Genomic DNA, 20,792 nt, shown 5'->3' with positions numbered 1-20,792 from the left:
CATCAACTTTTATTCTAAAAGGGCATCTCACTAAGTCACTATAACTGAATTATAGATCTTTTTCGCAAGTGTAATGTTACAACATCGGGTAAACCCTCCTAAATTTAAAACCAGCAACACAGAACAGGTTAATCCCGTACAGTAATTTGTAAAAATTCAAGTGGCCAAGAACTATTTAAAGTAAAAATTAAGAACTTTATTTCTTAAAGTATAACAAAGAATAATTAAATAACAACTATTTACAATTCCTTCCTCTAACCTAGATTATACCTTCCCTTCTATAATACTAGTCCAATAAAACTCCCAATTAAGATTTACAAAACCACACTTCTTATCTCAAAACCAAGTAGCTTTCGCTCTTCTATTCGGATCTTCCTGTGTCGTCTTTTCTTCTTCTTAGGAATTTCTGCATAACAGGTTACTGATCGAAAAGGTACTTTTAAGAGAGCTATTTTCAAGCAGTCTGTTACATGCTGGGCTTGTCAGTTCTCCTCTCAACTGTTCAATCTTCCCCCGAAGTATCAGATTGTCATTAGCTTTGAAGATTGTCAATATGCTAACTTCAGACTGGATTGAAGTTTGATATTTTTCAGGGTATAATTTAAACTGATTGGCTGAATTCAAATTTGTTTTTGTCTTCAGACAACAAGCTAATAGAATTGTTTGAGCAAGTGTTACATTGTTGCCTTATTGAGAATATTTGGTGCTGTATCCCGTAGTTCTGCTGCTTTTAACTCTCTTAAAGTACACCCACATCTTCATAACAGTATTCATCGTTATTTTTCATGTTTTCATGTTTAAATTTTACTTATGGGTTCCCTGAGCTAGGATCTTGTGTGGTGGAGTGGGCAGAAGCTAATCAGCTAAAACTCTAGGACAGAGACTTGGAGGTTTGAGACAGTAGCCTGATCACAACTTTTTTTTTTCTCTCTGCAATCCACATTAGAAAGCTGTTATCTTCTGTGTTGTTTCATCACAGCTATTTGCAACTGAATGTGGGTTCTCTGAGCACTGATAACTTAAACTTGTGCACTGGTACTTCAGTACATTTTTCTGCCACTGTGAACACATGGCTGTGGGTTCACAGGAAGATGTCTTTTTTGTGAAAGTGCTTGTGAAATAGCCTTTATTAGGAAAGGGTAAAAAATAATCTTATCACAGTTTCCATAAAGTTGTATCTCTGAAACACAATATCCATGTTGGAGGGAATAGTGAAAAATGTAACATCAATCAAGTATTATTGTAAGTCCAGGTTTGTTTCACTTTTTTTAAGCACTGTTGATTGATATGATTTCTTAGGATCTTATGTGGATTCAATAATAGTGTACCATAAGAACTAATTGCCTGCTGTTGAATAGATTCATGATTTTAATGTGCATGTTTCATAAAATAATGAATCTTGGTTTAAGTCATTTCTCAGCGCCCAGCATATTTGCTGGAATTGCCATGTCTCCTACATTGCAACGGCGATTACACTACAAAACAAAAGTATCTATTTGACCGTGAAGTACTTTGAGACCTCTGCTGTCATAAAAATTGAAATATAAAAGCTTTCTTCTTTCCTTTCTTCTCTAAACAAGGAACATAAATCATGCCCTCATCAGTTCAGCAGTTTACAACATTCTATACCATTTATTCAATCCTTGAAAGCACCTGTCACCACTAACCACCACTGTCCATTTACAAGTATGACTGCTGGAGAGCTTGAATAAATAATGGACTAAGAATCAGAACAGTGGAGTAATCACTAAAGAGCACAAAAGTGCTCACTGTTGTAGCTATGGTATTGAATTCTTGTGGTGGGTAGGGTATTTAGGATTGTGCTAACTAGTTTGCAGTGCTAATAGCAGATATATAGCAGGTGTCGTCACTAAAACAGTCTCTCCTCCTGCTATTATTGGTTCCTTCCTTGCTGCATTTGTCCTCCTCCTCCAAGTGCTGTGTCAATGTATGTCATTGTATTATGAAATTTCAGAGTAATGCAACTGATTACTATGATCTTCGAGACCTATCTAGGCTCGATACAGCATCTTCTTTGAGATTTGAAGGGATCGGAACCATATTTCAAAATGCTCCATAATGATTTTGATTATATGCACGTCACTCTGTGTTCAGTGGTTATTTGATACCTTAAGAGCCAAATATCGAGGGATCTCTCAGGAAGTATTCTCAAATTGTTTTACAGCATAAAATGTTGAGGCTACACCAGCCTTTAAAATGTAGAATCTTGCCAGGGAAACCAACATTATTGCACAGTGATGCTCACAGATTATCTGCATGTTATGGATTCACTGTTAGGCTGTTGTGCTCACCAGCCATTTATGGACACTTAGATTATGCTCTGCACTTCTGGGAGTCATAGAGTCATAGAGATATACAGCATGGAAACAGACCCTTTGGGCCAACTTGCCCTTGCCGACCAATATCATAAATAAATCTAGTCCCATTTGCAAGCATTTGGCCCATATCCCTCCTTAAACCCTTCCTAGTCCTTCAGACAAAGTCTGCTGTCTGCTTATACTGCTGATTATTGTTTATGGAAACAATGATGCTGGATCAAGCAACTGTATGCGCCACTTGCTTCATTTGTCTTTGTGTTGAGAATTAATTGACCATTGTAGATGTTCCCTTCTGGTCTGTTGTTATTAGCCTGGGTATAAATGCTAAATATTGTTGGTATCTTAGCAACCATTTGTCAGTCTTGTCTCGAGGAGAGTTTGGTTTTGGAGGTGGTTCATGTCCTAGGTTGGGTTAAACTGTTCCACAGCCTCTCTTGCCAAGTATATTTTATGAATTCTCAGTTCTTCAGCTAGATCCAGATTAAGTATGTCTCTTTTATATGTATTTGTAAGTACATATTGGGTTCTCCGGTAGTGGTGGCCGCAAGCTGACTTCACTTGCACTGTCACCTACTTGGCATCCCTTCTGTCTTCCCACTTTTGTTGTAAACAACACAAATGTTGTGTGTTTGTTAGATCTAAATTGCAGTTAGCAATGGCAGTGCCAAATTTCCTTGTACAAGTGCTATGAGTAATAAAGTAGGAGCAAAAAAAAATACTCTACAGACAGCAGCAAGTCCAAGAGATAGAGGGCAGATCCCCTCTAAACGGCCATTTCTTCTTTACTATGAAAGCATGAGTATTGAATGTGAAACTCTTGAAATGAGAAATTGCATGCATTTTCATCTGGCCTTCATTTGTAATATAACAATTTTAATTTTATTGTATTTACAATTTTAATTCAGTTTTCTTCTATGTTTGGTGAGAATGCCAAAGAGTCATAGAAACAGACCCTTCAGTCCAACTCGTCCTTGCTGACCAGATAGCCCAACACAATCTAGTCCCACCTGCTAGCACCTGGGCCATATCCCTCCAAACCTTCCTATTCATATACCCATCCAGGTGCCTCTTAAATGTTGCAATTGTACCAGCCTCCACCACATTTTCTGGCAGCTCATTCCATATACATACTACCCTCTGAGTAAAAATATGGCCTCTTGGGTCTCTTTTATATCTTTCCCCTCTCACCCTAAACCTATGCCCTCTAGTTCTGGACTCCCCCACCCCAGGTAAAAAACTTTGTCAATTTATCCTATCCATGCTCTTCATGATTTTGTAAACCTCTACAAGGTCACCCCTCAGCCTCTGATGCTCCAGGGAAAGCAGCCCAACCTCTCTCTATAGCTCAAATCCTCAACCCTGGCAATATCCTTGTAAATCTTTTCTGAACTCTTTCAAGTTTCACAACATCTTTCTGATAGGAAGGAGACCAGAATTGCATGCAATATTCCACAGTGGCCTAACCAATGTCCTGTACAGCCGCAACATGACCTCCCAACTCCTGTACTCAATACTTTGACCAACAAAAGAAAGCATACCACCTTCACTATCCTATCTTCCTGTGACTCCACTTTCAAGGAGCTATGAACCTACACTCCAAGGTCTCTTTGTTCAGCAACACTCCAGAGGACCTTACCATTAAGTGTAAAGGCCCTGCTAAGACTTGCTTTCCCAAAATGCAGCACCTCACTTTATCTAAATTAAACTCCATCTGCCACTTCTCAGCTCATTGGCCCATCTGATCAAGATCCCGTTGTAATCTGAGATAACCTTCTTCACTGTCCACCACACCTTCAATTTTGGTGTCATCAGCAAACTTACTAACTATACCTCTTATGCCCACATCCAAATCATTTATATAAATGATGAAACGTAGTGGACCCAGCACCGATTCTTGTGGCACTCCACTGGTCACAGGCCTCCAGTCTGAAAAAAACAACCCTCCACTACCACCCTCCGTCTTCTACCATTGAGCCAGTTCTGTATCCAAATGGCTAGTTCTCCCTGTATTCCATGAGATCTAACCTTGATAACCAGTCTCCCATGGGGAACCTTGTCGAATGCCTTACTGAAGTCTATATAGATCACATCTATTGCTCTGCCCTCATCAATCCTCTTTGTTACTTCTTCAAAAAACTCAATCAAATTTGTGCGATATGATTTCCCACGCACAAAGCCATGTTGACTATCCCTAATCAGTCCTTGCCTTTCCAAATACATGTACACCCTGTCCCTCAGGATACCCTCCAACATCTTGCCCACCACTGACGTCCGACTCACTGATCTATAATTCCCTGGCTTATCCTTACCACTTTTTTTAAAGGGTGGCACGACATTAGCCAACCTCCAGTTTTTGAACATTTTTTCCCCTCGCTCTCTTTCACCACTCCATCCCAGAAACAAAAACTCTGTCCAGTAATTTCCAGACAGTGGAACTTTCTGGCATGGATGATCTGCTAAATGATCCTTTCTTGGACTTTGGCATGAGATATTGGAAAATTGTCCAGTATATTTGTGGAATCTCAACCTAAAACTCTAGTATCAAAGGAAGAACAACCATTTATACTCTTAACTTTAGAATTTATGTTGAAAGAATTTGCATGATGCTATTAGTGCTTTAGTTATGATATAAATGTGATAGTAACTCCTGGTGTCAGCATGGTAAAATTGAACATGAAAATCCACTAATTGTTATCCAAGATACCCAACTTCTGTACAAGGAATGCTATGACACTGCTTATGATGACAATGGTATGATCTTGCTCTGTATTTGTCTAATAAACAATTCTGCAATATGGATGACTAAATGCTCGGGCTAGTACATCAGGTGTAAGTGTCCTTTTAATGGTTTGTTAACTGTTGGTTATGACTGAACAGCTCTCTGACCCTGGGTATTAATTTCAAAATTGTGGTGTCTCATTCCCTCTAAGAAAATTAGCATTGGAAACTTACAGAGAAAGACTTTTTTCTGTCTGCCTCTCTATGTTAGCTGTATCTGTATTTCACATTTTGTTTTGCTTTCAGCGCATCATTTGAATCTAATTTATATTTCCTGCATTTCTCAGTGTTGATTGATTAAATGTGTTAGAAGTGTTCATCCTCTTGACCAAGGCAATGGAATATGAGTAAGGATAAAATATGACTGCAGATGTCATCTGATTCTGTTTCACTTTTAGGATGCAAATAAAGTAATCAGGTTTTCAAAGCAGCTTGGAAAGACTTTGATCGATTTTTCAGAAACTGACCCTGTTTCCGTTTAGTGATGAGAAGTGATTTGATGGAAGGTGTTCGGAATCATGAGGTCTAGACAGAGTGGATAGAGAGAATGCCTTACGTTGGTGAAAGGATCAAGAACTCGAAGACATTAACAAAGTACGTGTGGCAAAAGAGATGATCTCACTGGGGCAGCACAGTGGCTCAGTGGTTAGTGTTGCTGCCTCACAGCGCCAGGGACCCAGGTTCGATTCCAGTCTCAGGCGGCTGTCTGTGTGGAGTTTGCACATTCTTCTGTGTCTGTGTGGATTTCCTCCGAGTGCTCTGGTTTCCTCCCACAATCCAGAAATGTACAGGTTAGGTGAATTGGCCATGCTAAATTGCCCATAGTGTTAGGCGTATTAGTCAAGGGTAAATGGAGGGAAATGAGTCTGGGTGGGTTACTCTTCGGAGGGTTGGTGTGGACTTGTTGGGCTGAAGGGCCTGTTTCCACACTGTAAGAAATCTAATCTAAAACATATGCTGTGTGGTTAGCTTTTGGCATCTGCTGCTTGAGTATGCAGTGCTACTAAGTTACAGTTCACTCAGAGTCCATTCTGTGGCAACATGACTGTATTTACATGTTGTAGTCTGAAGGGTATAGACAATATTCTTACTGTCATATGGCTGGCCAGGAATCTCTTCTACTCTTACTGCATGCCATTGATGTATGTTGAAAGGGATTGGAGGTTGATACTTAAACTGAGTTGAAACTCTCCTTGCTTGGTTGAGTTCTGAATACATCTCTCTTTGCCTTAGTGAGTGTTGGGAATGGATTCCAATTTAAATATTTGAACAGAGGGTAAGGATGCTATTTATTTAGCCATAAGCCTTCCCACAAGTGTGGTAGAGGTGTATTTCATTTAGGCTTTTCTAAGGGAATTGAAAGGGGAACTGTTTTTCCTAAGAGCAGAAAGAATGAGAGGAGATTTGATGGAGGTATCCAAAATCTGAAAGGGGGCTAGAGTACTCCAGAATGTTCCTGTATGGAAACATTGTAAAGCACACAGCACAGAATTAAGGTACTTGACCAAAGCAACAAGGGTGATAAGAGGTAAAATGTTTTCACTCAACACATGATCAAGATCTGGGTGAACTGCATAAAATTGTTTTGGAGGCAGAATTAATTGAGGCTTTCAAAAGGGAATTGGATTATTGTCTGAAAAAGAAAAAAAATCAGAGAAAAGGGGAGAAGGCTAGGAAGTGGCAGTAGGTGATTTTCTCCTTTTGAGGGCCAGCACAGATATGATATCCTAACTAGCCTTCTGCACTGTTCATATTCTATGATAAGCATCTGAGGGGAATAAATTTGCAAGGTCACCGGTCAAGGGCATGTTAGTGGCGACAGGCAGTATGATCTTCCGGAGAGACATAAACGACCAAATTGACCTCCACTGTGGTGTAATCATGATTCTATGTTTGTACTCCACAGTTCCAAAGAAGAATCACACTGGAATCAAAACATTAACTCTGTTTTTCTCTCTACAGATGCTGCGAGATCTGTTGAGTTTCTCTGGCACTTCGTTTTTATTTCTATGTTTATATGTCTTGTTTTGGATTCTATGCATTTTAGCATAGAAGAACATTTAATCTGACTGATGAAAAAACATTATTGTTTATTAATCCTGCCCACAGATACTCTGTAGAGGGTAACAGAAGCATTGTAACAGAAGCAACGCATAGCTATCAGAAACTTATAGAATGGAAGTTTATCAAATAAAAATCTCATTATCAGGAGTGATGATGCAAGCTAGCCTCTGCGGTGCCCACCAGTGACTCCAGTGGCCATCGCTAAGGAGAAGGTACAGGGGAAGCTGAAAGGTTTGAAGTTAAATAAATCACCCAGACCAGGTGGACTGCACAGCAGGGTGCTGAAGGAGATTTGTAGAGGTATTGGTTGTGATCTTTTAAGGAAGACTGAAGTCAGGGAGTATCCTAGAGGGCTGGAAAATGGCTAATGTAAAACCCCTGTTTAAGAAGGGAGGGAGGCAAAAGATGGTAAATTATAGGTTACCTAGCCTGATCACCGTCACTGGCAATATTTTAGAATCCATTATTAAGGATGACATTGCTGAGTACTTGGGAGGGCATGGTAAAATGGGGTTGAGTCAGCACTACCTCATCAGGAGGAGGTAATGTGTGACAAATCTTAGATTCTTTGTGGAGGTACAAGCAAATTAGACAAGGGAGACCCAGTGGATGTGATCTATTTGGATTTCCAGAACAGGAGGCACAGGACACTACCAAATACGTCCATAATGTTCGGAGCAAGGTACTAGAATGGATAGAGGATTGACCGGTTGGCAGAAGGCAGGGAGTCAGTATAAAGAGGTCTTTTTAAGAAAGACAGTTGGTGACAAGTATAGTTCTGCAGGAAATAGTGTTGGGAACACAACTATTCACATTATATATTAATGAGTTGGATAGTAGAACAGAGGGCATTGTTGCTAAGTTTAAAGATGACAAAAGATAGATGGAGGGACCGGTAATGATGAGGAAATGGGGAAGCTGCAGAAAGGTTTGAACAGGAGAGTGGGTAAAGAAGTGACAGATGGTATATGATGTAGGAAAGTGTGAGGTTATGAGTTGGTAGGAAGAATAGGATATACTGTTTTCCAGATAGGGTAAGGCTTCAGAAATCTAAATTAGAAAGGGACTTTCGAGTCCTAGTTCAGGATTCTCTTAAGGTTAATATGCAGGTTCACTTGACAGTTAGGAAGGCAAATACAATGTTAGCATTCATTTCAAGAGGGCTAAGAATGCAAGAGCAGGGATATACTGCTGAAGCTGTATAAGTCTCTGGTCAGAAACATTTGGAATACTGTGAGCAGTTTGGGTCCTGTTCTAAGGAAGAATGTGCCAGCATTGAAGGGGTTCCAGAGGAGAATTAGAAGAATGATCCTAGGGATGAAGGGCTTGTCAGACAAGGAGCAGTTGAGGACTCTGGGTCTGTATTCGATCAAGTATAGAAGAATGGGGAGGGGATGTGTTTCTCTTTGAAATCTGCAGAATATCGAGAGGCTTGGATAGAATGGCCGCTAAAGAGATTCCACTATGAGGAGAGACTAGGATCCAAGGGCACAGCCTCAAAGTGAAGGGACAACCCAAGAGAACTGAGATGTAGTGAACTTCCTTCAGCCAGAGGGTGGTGAATTTGTGGAAGTCATTGCCACAGAAGGCTGTTGATGCCAAGTGAAGTTAAGACAGAGATAGATAGGTTCTTGATTAGTAAGGGGATCAAAGGTTACAGAGGAAAAAAGATGAGAATGAGGTTGAGAAACATATCAGCCATGATTGAATCCTGTAACAGACTTGATGGGCCAAATAGCCGAATTTTACTCCTGTATCTTCTGGTATTATCATCTCTAAAGGCCTCTAATTTGCCATTGGACACTGTATGCTTCCTCTTGATGGACATCTTAGTATGGACATAACCAGTGAACAGGGGCAGATAGGTTTAAAAAAGACCCACCTGCCATGATGGGATTCATAATGTCCCAGAATGTTAGCTGGGGGTTCTGCATTATTAGTCCTTTGGATACAACGCAGTTGAGTTATCAGTAGTAGAAGATAGACCACAATTGAGACTTAAGAAAGAAGGGCAATTGTTTATATAACTAAGCGTAGTTTGTCGCATTATAGCTTTATGTACAATCAACATTAACTATTTTGGCAAAATTACAACAATGGGGAGGCAGAATTACTCCATCAGGATCTCATGCAAGACTAACCATTCACCCAAAGAATGTGTAACATCACCAGATTGAGTGAACCTCAGTCCAACTCAACATTAACTCTATCTGAACATTTTACCTTATACAGCAAATATTACTCAAGGGCAAACACTGAAAAAATGGTTATTTGCAAAACATACAGAATATGAGAGGTTTCAAAGAACAAAGAAAATTACAGCATAGGAACACAGGCCCTTTGGCCCTCCAAGCCTGGGCCGATCCTGATTTTCTATCTAAACCTGTCACCTATTTTCTAAAGATCTGTATCCCTTTGCTCCCTGCCCATTCGTGTATCTGTCTAGCTATATCTTAAATGACGCTATCATTCCCACTTCTACCACCTCCGCTGGCAACGCGTTCCAGTTCCCCATAACCTTCTGCGTAAAGAACTTATTATCTACCTTAAATTTTTTCACGCATTATCTCCCTTAAATTTTTTCTCTCTCACTTTGAATTTGTGACTCCCTAGTAATTGAGTTCCGTACTCTGGGAAAAAGCTTCTTGGTATCAACCCTGCTTATACCTCTCATGATTTTGTAGTCCTCAATCAGGTCTCCCGTCAACCTCTGTCTTTCTATAAAAATAAAGCTAATCTATTCAACCTCTCTTCATAGCTAGTACCCTCCACACCAGACAACATCCTGGTGAACCTCCTCTGCACGTGGTGACCAGAAGTGTACACAGTATTCCAAATGCGGCCGAACCAAAGTCCTATACAACTGTAAGGTGACCTGCCAACTCTTGTACTCAATAGCCTGTCTGATGGAGGAAAGCATCCCGTATGCCTTCTTGACGCTTTAATGACCTGCGTTGCCACCTTCAGGGAGTAATGGACCGGAGCACCCAGATCTCTCTGTACGTCAATTTCCCGCAGGACTTTTCCATTTTCTGTTTAGTTCGCTCTTGAATTGGAACTTCCAAAATGCATCACCTCGCATTTGCCCAGATTGAACTCCATCTGCCGTTTCTCTGCCCATCTCTCCAATCTATCTATATTCTGCTGTATTCTCTGACAGTCCCCTCCACTATCTGCTACTCCTCAAATCTTGGTGTCATCTGCAAACTTGCTAATCAGGCAACTGAAATCTTCCTCCAAATCATTTATATATATCACAAACAGCTGTGGTCCCAGCAAGAATCCCTGTGGAACACCACTAGTTACAGGTCTCCATTTTGAGAAAATCCCTTCCACTACTACTCTGTCTTCTGTTGCCCAGCCATTTCTCTATCCATTAACTAGAACACCCTGGACTCATGCAACCTCGCCTTCTCTGTCAGCCTACCATTGGTAACCTTATCAAACGCCTTACTAAAGTCCATGTATATGACATCTACAGCCCTTCCCCCATCAATCAACTTTTGTCACCTCCTCAAAGAATTCTATTAGGTTTGTAAGACATGACCTTCCCCACACAAAACCATGCTGCCCATTACTGATAGTCCCATTTTCTTCCAAATGGAAATAGATCCTATTCCTCATTATCTTCTCCAGCAGCTTCCCTACCACTGGCATCAGGCTAACCGGTCTATGGTTACCTGGAGTATCCCTGCTACCCCTCTTAAACAAGGGGGCAACATTAGCAATTCTGCAATCCTTCGGGAGCTCACCCGTGTTCAAGGATGCTGTCTGTTCAAGGTTAGGACATATAACGATGTGTATAGTCGACACACATATTATTGAGAGCAAGTGATATGCACTCTGTTCACACACATAAATGATAATTCTGTGAAGGTATGATCCACTGCCACCTCTTTTCTTGCAGTGTCTTTAATGCAAGTTCTTTATTGAAATATATTTGTTCTGATTATGATGCAAAGTGAGTTCTGATTTTCTTTCGTACCCATTAATAGATTAACCATTTCTAGTTTCTTCATTGTGGAATCAAAGTATAAACATTGTTTGGAATAATTTATTTTGATCCCAGTTAAAATAGTTAATTACCATTGTAATCAAACGTGACATGTAGTTCCTCGAATAAATACGATTAACTTCTACTGTAGATATATATATTTATGTGGTCTTGTATTGTCAGGGTGTTTATTGGGTAGAGATAAACAAATTACACTCTGAAGTTCTGCAGCAATGAAATGCTAGCAGTTATCTTCCAAAGTTTGAATTTTGAGGATTTTGCTTTTTTAAAATCTGGAGTGCTGGGCTGGAGCCTAAAGCCAAACAACTATAGTGAAATATATACTGATGAATTGTAATTTCTTTTTTCTTGTTAGGAGGGAAGTGAAGGACAGCTTCTTGTTCTTGGTGCAACAAATCGTCCTCACGCCTTGGATCCAGCACTTCGGAGACCTGGACGATTTGACAAGGAAATAGAGATCGGTATTCCTAATGCTGAAGATCGTGCAGATATCTTAAGAAAGTTCCTGAAGAATGTTCCCACTTTGTTGACTGAGGTTGAACTGACACAGCTTGCAGATGGGGCTCACGGGTATGTTGGAGCAGATCTGGCAGCAGTTTGTAAAGAAGCAGGTAATCAAGGTGGACTTGTTTTTATGGTTTGGTTTTTGTTTTTGCACCATCTTGTGGTGAAAATAGGGTAGAAGAACAAAACTATAAGTGACCCACATATTAATCAGTGCTGTTTGAGAATGTGATCTGCTTAAGTGAAACAAAGCAAGCCACACTTACTTTATGAGATAGAAATAAATCCTTTGCATTGAAATGTTATTTCTTGTATGTTATGTTACAAGTTTTAGGCAGTGGGAGCGCTTGTGTGGCATCCAGTATCTTCAACACAACATGGTAGAGCATTGATTTTCACATGCCTTTTTGCAAATACAAGTCATGATCTCATGTAAATCTGTCCACAGAGTTTGCGGACAGTGAGGTGTTGGTGGTGTGAATCACAGGGATAGTCAGTTCATTCTTGTCACTTTTATAATGTCTAGCAGTCAGCACCAAGTGTAGAACACCACACATTTAAGTGTAAGAAATGTGTTGAAATGCCATTTACCGATTTATTATTGAGAAAAGATGTGTAATACACCTATACTTATCTACAGTTGGCATTAGAATTGAAAGTAACAGAAGAAAGTGCAAGTAATAATGTCAGAGAGAACTTAATGGTCCAGTTTTATTCTACTTAAAATCGTAGTGCTGAAAGAACGAGTTGCCCAGAGGTGTTTTTGTTGACGTTAAACTAAAGGAAAAGGCATTGAAGTTGACGTCTGGGTGAATTTTTAAGACACAATTTTCAAGTACATTTTCCTCAACTTCCATATCAGCTGAGGACAGAGAACAGTTACTGAAACTGCAGCATTTTTAATGACATCTACTGCAGTGGAAAAGTTTTTTAAAAATTTGCTTTATTTTTAAATAAAAATCAATGATTTCTGTGGAAATAGATTATTTCTTAGGATAGTAATTCCTTTTTTCTTAAAGGAAAGAGTGGATCATCTGTTCTTAGCTGCTGCCTTGAGTCAAAAAATGTGTTGCTGGAAAAGTACAACAGGTCAGGCAGCATCCGAGGAGCAGGAGAGTTGACATTTCGGGCATAAGCGCTGCCTTGAGTGTGTGACAGTGATCCATGATCATCTCTAAAATTTTTGTTTGTTTCACTGTGTACAAAGCATGACTTCTGCTGAGCATCTACCTATTATGGTGTGATTAGGGTCATTAGTCGTATAGCTTGGTGAATTGATTCTCTACATCTCCCCACTGTTGCAGTGTAGAGAACTGAACTTGAATTTTTTCTCTTGAAAATACTTGTTACCTGTGGTATCCTTGTGGTTGATGCAGATTAGGTGGTTCATTGGTTTCTTCAGCTGGTAAAATCTGTGTAAACAAAGCATGGAAGTCTTCCCATTGAAGATATAAGAACGCAAATGATAGTGAATTAGATTATTTGACTCTTCTCTCATTGTTCTAAAATTTTACCATTAGTTGTTATACTTCAATATTTGGATTATTTTGGATTATGATTATATTCTGCAGTTACTAATTGATAGAAAATTTAAAATATACTGGAGGAATTGTTTTTAAAAAATCTCTATTTTAATATTAGGTTAATAGGACTGTCCATAACCATACTCGGTACACCTACAAACCAAACAACAAAACGACCTGGTGAAATGCATCTTATGGCATGAATTTTCTCCCCCTCCTTGCCTGGAATATCTGGCTAGAATTCTGCCCAATAGCTATTTTCCACATTTGAGCATAAATGGTTAGTGTTGGCTGGCTGTTTTGTCATTAGCATATTAGTGAATTAGTTTGATGCTCCTCTAATTAAAAACTACACATGAAGGTGCTGCCAGCAAATGTCACTGGTAAAGGCGAGGAGCAGAAAATCTGGTTTATTTAAAACAAAATCCCTGCTGAGCTCTTGGATTTAAGTACCAATTATTACTATCACTGCTCTGGACTATTTAATCCTTTAAGATTGTTCTGCCATTCACTGAGATTATGACTGATTTTCTGACATAACCTTATAGATTTTGTCTCTGCCAATATCTCTTTAGTATCTCTGACCAATGTTTTTGTTAACCATAGATGTAAAGTGAACAGTTCTGAATGTTTGACTTTAATTTTTTGAGTATATTCCCCAATCCCAGCCTCACCAACGAGCGGAAACAGTTTCTCGCTTTCAGTGACTCTGTATAATGAGTTCAATTTCATAATGTTTCCCCAGTGGATGATCCAGATAAGCTCAGTTATATTTTTAATGCAGCCATTCTTTTAGAGTAATTTAGTACAGGTATATTTATTGAGATGCAATACTAAGACTGAACCAACTGTGAAATATAAAACAACATATATGAAATGGAATTGCTAACATGATTGCTTCCAAGACTACCTCTCCATAGAAGTCAATATACAACTATTGTGAGCTACAAGCAGGCATTTTGACTGGATTAGCATTGTACAAAATGCTGACAGCCTATTTTGGCAAATGGTGCCTGAACACTTTTACTTGTTTGCAACTTTATTGTTCCTGTATGTTATAATTGGGCATTGGGCAGGACAAGTGGAGTAGCAAGGTGTTTATTAGTACCCTTTGCTGTAAAAATGTGTTACGCTCTCTTTTTATTCAGCATTGCTGTGCAGAAAGGTAATTGAGTGGTGTCATTCTGATGTTTAATAGAGTCAAATGAGCTGTTTGTGGCTTCTGACACCAACACTGTTGGTGAAAGTCAGACCTATCTGCATTGATATAAGTTTTTATCTATTCTACAGCTGAAAGCAGATGACATTGATTTTTGTCCCTGGTTAGTGTAAACCATTACTATGCATGCAGTGTTTTGGAGATGAATGCACTAATGGCATCGGTATTCCCCATATTGTCAGCAAAGACTTCTTAGACTCATACAGGACTTTTTTAATTTTGTTCATTTCTGTGTACTTTGATTTACAGACTGGTTCAGTGGAGATGACAAGTCATGTGAAGCATAATTTGCGTTTTATCTGATGCATTGTTCTGAGCACAACAAGATCTTCTATGATAAAGTTAATTATTTATTCTTCATAGTGGTGAATGTCTCACTGCTGAGAGCTGAAGGAGTTCACCTTCTTTCCATGCTCAGTTTGAAGCTCAGAATAAAACTGTTTGATCTTTATGTACAACTCTTTATATTTCATTTTTATTCCATCCCAAAATGATTTCCTGGTGGTGACTAGGAATTTGCCCCAGACTTGTGATGTGAGTGATAAAGAGTTCCAAAAGGAGCTCATTAGGAAAGGACAATTTATGGAGACAAGGTGGTGTATTAGGTTAACCACTGGCTTTCACCTTGAACTCAGAATAGAATCCAACCCAGACTAATGGAATAATAGTCTCCTTTGTTTGCTGTGTTGTGCAAAATGCATTTGAATATTCTCATTTCTGTTCAAATCGCCCAAATTGCTGTAAGTTTAACACAAGTTGCCATGATCATTGACGATCACTTTGAAGTCAAATGATGGCTGGTACGGAAAAGTGCATGTATTTTGTGCAAAAGGTACTTCTGTGGCTAAGACAGAGTGCATTGTTGGAATAGAGGCAAAGGAGCCTTACTCTGAGGATGCACCTTAACTGTGAGTGTTTAATACCAGCATTTGATTACAGTGAGCATCATTTTCAAAATCATGAGATAATCGGTGGTGTTAATGCTGGAGAATGGAATCTTAACTTTTTGTATAACTGTGATATTGTGTAGTAGACTGCCATCTACTGGAATGATCATAGACATGGTTAGCTCATTTGAGAACGAAATTTGTATCTTAACAATGAGCTGTAGAAAATGGGGTTAGCTGAGCGACTGAGGAATAGATTATCTCTTCACATCATGAGTTCAGGGCATTGATGTGTGATTTTCGAAGACAGTCGAAATACTTTCTTGAATCCCAGAATTGTAACTGGACAGCATGGCAAAAGGTTTCATGTAAAATGAAACTGTTGGCAGTCAGTGAATCAGGGTAGTGTGTGCATTATAAGAGACTTGTGTGCAACAGAAATAGTCGAACAAGGGTGTTAACAAAAATCACATTAAAATATTAATGCCACAGTACCCACACTTACCAAAGCCACAAATCATATCCTGTGTGACTTTAACAAAGATAAACTATCCCTCTTTGTCCTTATGAGTATGTCTGAAGGCTTTGATGTGACTGACCACACTTTATTCGTCTCCAAGCTGCCATGATCCCAGTTGACAGTACTTTTGCATGAGTGAAATCCTAGAATGAAGCCTGGCTTGATAGACAGTTATGTTTTCTTTTGTTTAGCTAGTTTTTGTGATGGTTTATTGCATGAAATACATTCACACAAGGTTGCAGATCTTCTTGAAAAACAGAAGTTCATCACACAAAGATAAATCAAACTAAGTTATTTAAATATTGAAAAGTTGGACTGTTCTAAAACGCACAGCAAAATTAAGTTTTATCCTATTTCCCAACACTATTCATAACAGTGATTTGGGCCCTGGGATGTTACACCTCTACCTCAATTCTTTATTGGTCGACTAATCTGACGACTGAAATTGTACTGCAAAGAAATTATAAAGGCTGTTCTTTGAGTCCTTTCCACATTAGTCAAAATGAACATGTCTGCAAATCTGAGCATCAAATTTTGCTCAGTGCTAACAGCTAACCAAGCTTTCCTGGTTTGGATGTTTCACTAACTAAACCCTTTTACTGAGATGACTTGTTCACTGAACTACTCGTAGGAGAGAAAGTAAATTTGCTTCTAAGCTCAACACTGGTGAGTTATGGAATGGAACTTAAAAAAAAAACTGGCACAAATGTAGATTCTTCTGAATTGGAAACAAAGCTTAAATGTTTACCGTATCTGACATAAGTACAACAATATAAACATCTTTCCATTAACACCACAGGGGTTTACAGTCACCTACACTCTGACAATGCTGAATTTTATCACTATACTGGAAGGCCTCTGATTTTTATTTTTGAAACAAAACACTTGCCTCCATTTTTAAATCTAGTATTCATATAACTTGTACACTATTCTCATAGGTGCCTTCACAATTCTCCAATGGGTGGGGTGCACTTGCCTGGATCTATTTTTAAAAATCTTCTGATCAGAGAAGGATCAGTGAAGACTTTGTTCCCTTCTTGCATGCTGATGTCCTCTAATATCTAATTATTGGCCATCTTCTATTTATTACTTACAAGGTGCCACTCAAGTGACATCATCTAAAATGCTTTGTCATTTTCCACATGTATGTTGATGATACCTGGTCCTACACCTCTCAACTCCTTCACTGTCTCTCTAATGTCAAACAGCTGATCAGACATCTAGTATTGGATAAGCAGGATTTTCTCCCAAGTACTTTTCAAGGAGATTAAGGCTGTTGCCTCTGGTCCCCATGAGAAGTTCTTTTTTCTAGCCATTGATTTCATTCCGCTCCAAAGCAGTTCAGACTGTGAGCATCTGATCGCATCAGTACCATCAATAAGACTATCCAATTTGATCTCTGTGACATTGCTTGACTCCACGTCAAACTTATCTAATACTGGAATCCTCATAAGTATCTTTACTAAAGTGGACTTAAGTATTTCATAAACTTCTACACTCTATAAACATGAAGTCATTCAAAAACCCATTGCTTGTTTCTAACACTCGCCAATTCAAGTTCATCCACTGCACATGGTTGCTGAGTTACACTGGCTCCTCATTAGGTAGTTTTTTTTATTTTAAAACTCGCATAATTGTTTTCAAATCCCTCCATGGCCCGCCTATCCCCATCTCTGTAATGTCCTCCAGCTCCATAACTCTTTAAATGATTTGCACACCTTTAATTCTGTCCACTTAAGCACCTACCATTTTAATTACTTCAACATCAACAGCCATGCCTTTAGCTGCTGTATTCCCAGACTCCACAACTCAGTTATCAAATCTTTTCAGCTCTCTGTCTGTTTGTCTTCTATGAATGTGCTCCTTAAAATCTAATACTAGGAACAAAAGTTGATCACCTGACCTGGTATATCTTTGTATGAATTGATGCCAGATTTTGTTTGCTAATGCTCCTGTGAAGCACTTTGGAACATTTTATGATGTTAAAGGTGATATATAGGTCCAAGTTATAAAATGAAACACAGAACAGCAGATGCTGAACATCTGAAACAAATGAGAACTGATGTTACTGAAAAAATTCAGGTGCCGCAACATCTGTGGAGAGAAAATAGAGTTGATGTTTCAGGTACTCTCACTCTTGTTTTAGAGCTGCCAGACCTGCTAAGTTTGTTTGGCTATCTTTGTCTCTATCACTATAGTCCTCAAGCGAACTCTGATTTTCTTCAACCTACCTTTCCCCGTGATGGGATTTCACCTTCAACATATTCCTATTTTAAGATTGCTCATTGTTCTTTGACTGTTGTTTAGTTTACCCGCCCCAGGTGACTGTGTGGAGTTTGCACATTCTCCCCATGTCTGCGTGGGTTTCTTCCGGGTCCTCCGGTTTCCTCCCACAGTCCAAAAAAAAATGTGCAAGTTAGGTGAATTGGCTATGCTAAGTTGTCCGTAGTGTTAGGTGCAGGGGTAAATGCAGGGGAATGGGTCTGGGTGGGTGTGCTTCAGCGGGTCGGTATGAACTTGTTGGGCCGAAGGGCCTGTTTCCACACTGTATGTAATCTAATCTAATCTAATGTCTATTTGAGACTACTGCATAGGAAGCTGGAGTTACTTTATTTGTTATAAATTAAGTTATATAGAGTAGTGTTTGTATGTTGTACTAGTGGGTATAGTCTCAGTTGTAAGACAAAAATTATTTTTTTAAAAAAGGTAACACTGTCGCCATTCTGCTTTAGGAGTTTGAGTTCAAATTTTAGTTCTTCATGTCTCTAGAATGGACTTTGAACTTTCTCGCTCAAAAGTATCAAACTGGTGGTTAAGTAGGTAGTTATAGAGTCATAGAGATGTACAGCAGAGAAACAGATCCTTTGGTCCAACTCGTCTATGCATACCAGGTATCCTGAATTAATCTAATTCTATTTGCCAGCATTTAACACTTGTCCCTCTAAACCCTTCCTATTCATATAACCATCCAGAGGTTGTAGTTTATGTTCCATGTCCGAGATTTAATCACACTAGGCTGACTTTCCAATGCCATACGAAGAAAAGGTCAAAAGTCACATGATACCAGGGTTGAACACCGGCATGCGACTCTTATACTTAGCAAGTTATTCCAGTCATTTGCTCTGTCTCTAGCACCACCTTATTTTTAAATTTTTGTAATTAAGTCTCTGCCTCAATTAATCGGATTATAAATCATCCCTTCGCTTGTTATTCAGTTGTTGACACTTGACTCACACCATCTGACACTTGCAGAGGTTTATTGTTTGGCCTGTTGACACTCCACTCGCACCATTTTTATGATCTTTTGATTTCTCTGATTATAAAATATGTGCCTGGGTGCTCTCTTCACTTCACTTCACTTAACGGAGGGGCAATGCTCCAAAAGTTTGTGATTTCAAATAAACCTGTTGGACTGTAACTTAGTGTTGTGTGACTTTTTTGAACAGGCATGTAACATTTACAATTCCTGAGTCCTTGGCACCACCCTTGTCAACTCAACTACAACACTGGCACCTCCACATCATATGACTTCTGGATGAAATGTTAAAATCATCCTATCTGTGTGCTGTCAGTAGAACTATTTTGAAGAGGAGGAAAATCCTCCCTGCTGTCCCAGCCAATATTTGTCCCTCAATCAATATCAAAAAGTAAAACAATTACCTGATCTTGATCTATTGCTGTTTGCAGGTGTTTACTGTTTTGCTAATTAGATGCTATGTTTTTGCAATACAGTAGCGATTTTACCTTCGAAAATAAAGGTGAAATGCTGTGGATGCTGAAGATATGAATAGGCCATTGAGCCTGTCCCACCATACAATACATTTAGGGCTGATCAAACACTTGAATGCTTTTTAATAACCGAGGGAGAACTAGCCATTTGAATTTTAAAAATGGTTCAAAGGGAGGAGACCCAGGTGGCGGTGGGGAGTTGCTTTTCAGATTGGAGGCCTGTGACCAGCAGTGTGCAACAAGAATCAGTGTGAAGTCCTCTGCTTTTTCTCATTTGTATAAATGATGTGGGTGTGAGTATAGGAGGTATGGTTAGTAAGTGTACAAGATATTGGTTAGGCCACTTTTACAATATTGCATTCAAGTCTGGTCTTTCCGCTATAGGAATGATGTTGTGAAATTTGAAAGAGTTCAGGAAAGTTTTATAAAAACATTGCCAAGGTTGAAGGGTTTGAACTATAGGGAGGGATTGAATAGGCTGGGGCTATTTTCTTTGAAGTGTCAGAGGCTGCAAGGTGACCTAATAGAGGTTTATAATATCATGAGTGGCATGGATAGGGTAAATAGACAAGATCTTTTCATTGGGGTGGGGTGTCCAAAACTAGGTTTAAGATGAGAGGGGAAGGTTCCGTTGTGGCTGTACAGGACATTGGTTAGGCTACTGTTGGAATATTGCGTGCAATTCTGGTCTCCTTCCTATTGGAAAGATGTTGTGAAACTTGAAAGGGTTCAGAAAAGATTTGCAAAGATGTTGCCATGGTTGGAGGATTTGAGCTGTAGGGAGAGGCTGAACAGACTGGGGCTGTTTTCCTTGGAGCGTCGGAGGCTGAGGGGCGACCTTATAAAGGTTTATAAAATTATGAGGGGCATGGATAGGGTAAATAGGCAAAGTCTTTTCCCTGGCGTCGGGGAATCCAGAACTAGCAGGCATAGGTTTAGGGTGAGAGGAGAAGGATATAAAAGAGACCTGCAGGGCAACATTTTCACACAGAGGGTGATACGTGTATGGCATGAGCTGCCAAAGGCTGGTATAATTGCAACATTTAAAAGGCATTTGGATGGGTATATGAATAGGAAGGGTTTGGAGGGATATAGGCCGGGTGCTGACAGGTGGGACTAGATTGGGTTGGGATATGTGGTCGGCATGGACGGGTTGGACCGAAGGGTCTGTTTTCATGCTGTGTATCTCTATGACTCTAAAAGTGAAACTTTTT

The 20,792-nt window shown here is 39.4% G+C and overlaps 1 protein-coding gene across 8 annotated transcripts in view; it reads left to right on the top strand.

Annotated features, from left to right (window-relative positions):
- afg2a (AAA ATPase AFG2A) overlaps window positions 1-20,792 on the top strand; it is a 578,508-nt gene that overhangs the window by 37,805 nt on the left and 519,911 nt on the right. For all 8 annotated transcript variants that reach the window (XM_087980097.1, XM_087980096.1, XM_087980093.1 and 5 more), the window contains one exon: window positions 11,552-11,807. In XM_087980097.1, coding sequence (XP_087836223.1) covers window positions 11,552-11,807 — 256 coding nt within the window. The remainder of the gene's footprint in view (window positions 1-11,551; window positions 11,808-20,792) is intronic.

This window comes from Chiloscyllium plagiosum, unplaced genomic scaffold (assembly GCF_037043375.1).
Source record: "Chiloscyllium plagiosum isolate Xiang-an unplaced genomic scaffold, Cpla_swu_hap1 HiC_scaffold_36, whole genome shotgun sequence".
Taxonomy (NCBI): domain Eukaryota; kingdom Metazoa; phylum Chordata; class Chondrichthyes; order Orectolobiformes; family Hemiscylliidae; genus Chiloscyllium; species Chiloscyllium plagiosum.
This window is presented reverse-complemented; position numbering and strand designations above follow the sequence as displayed.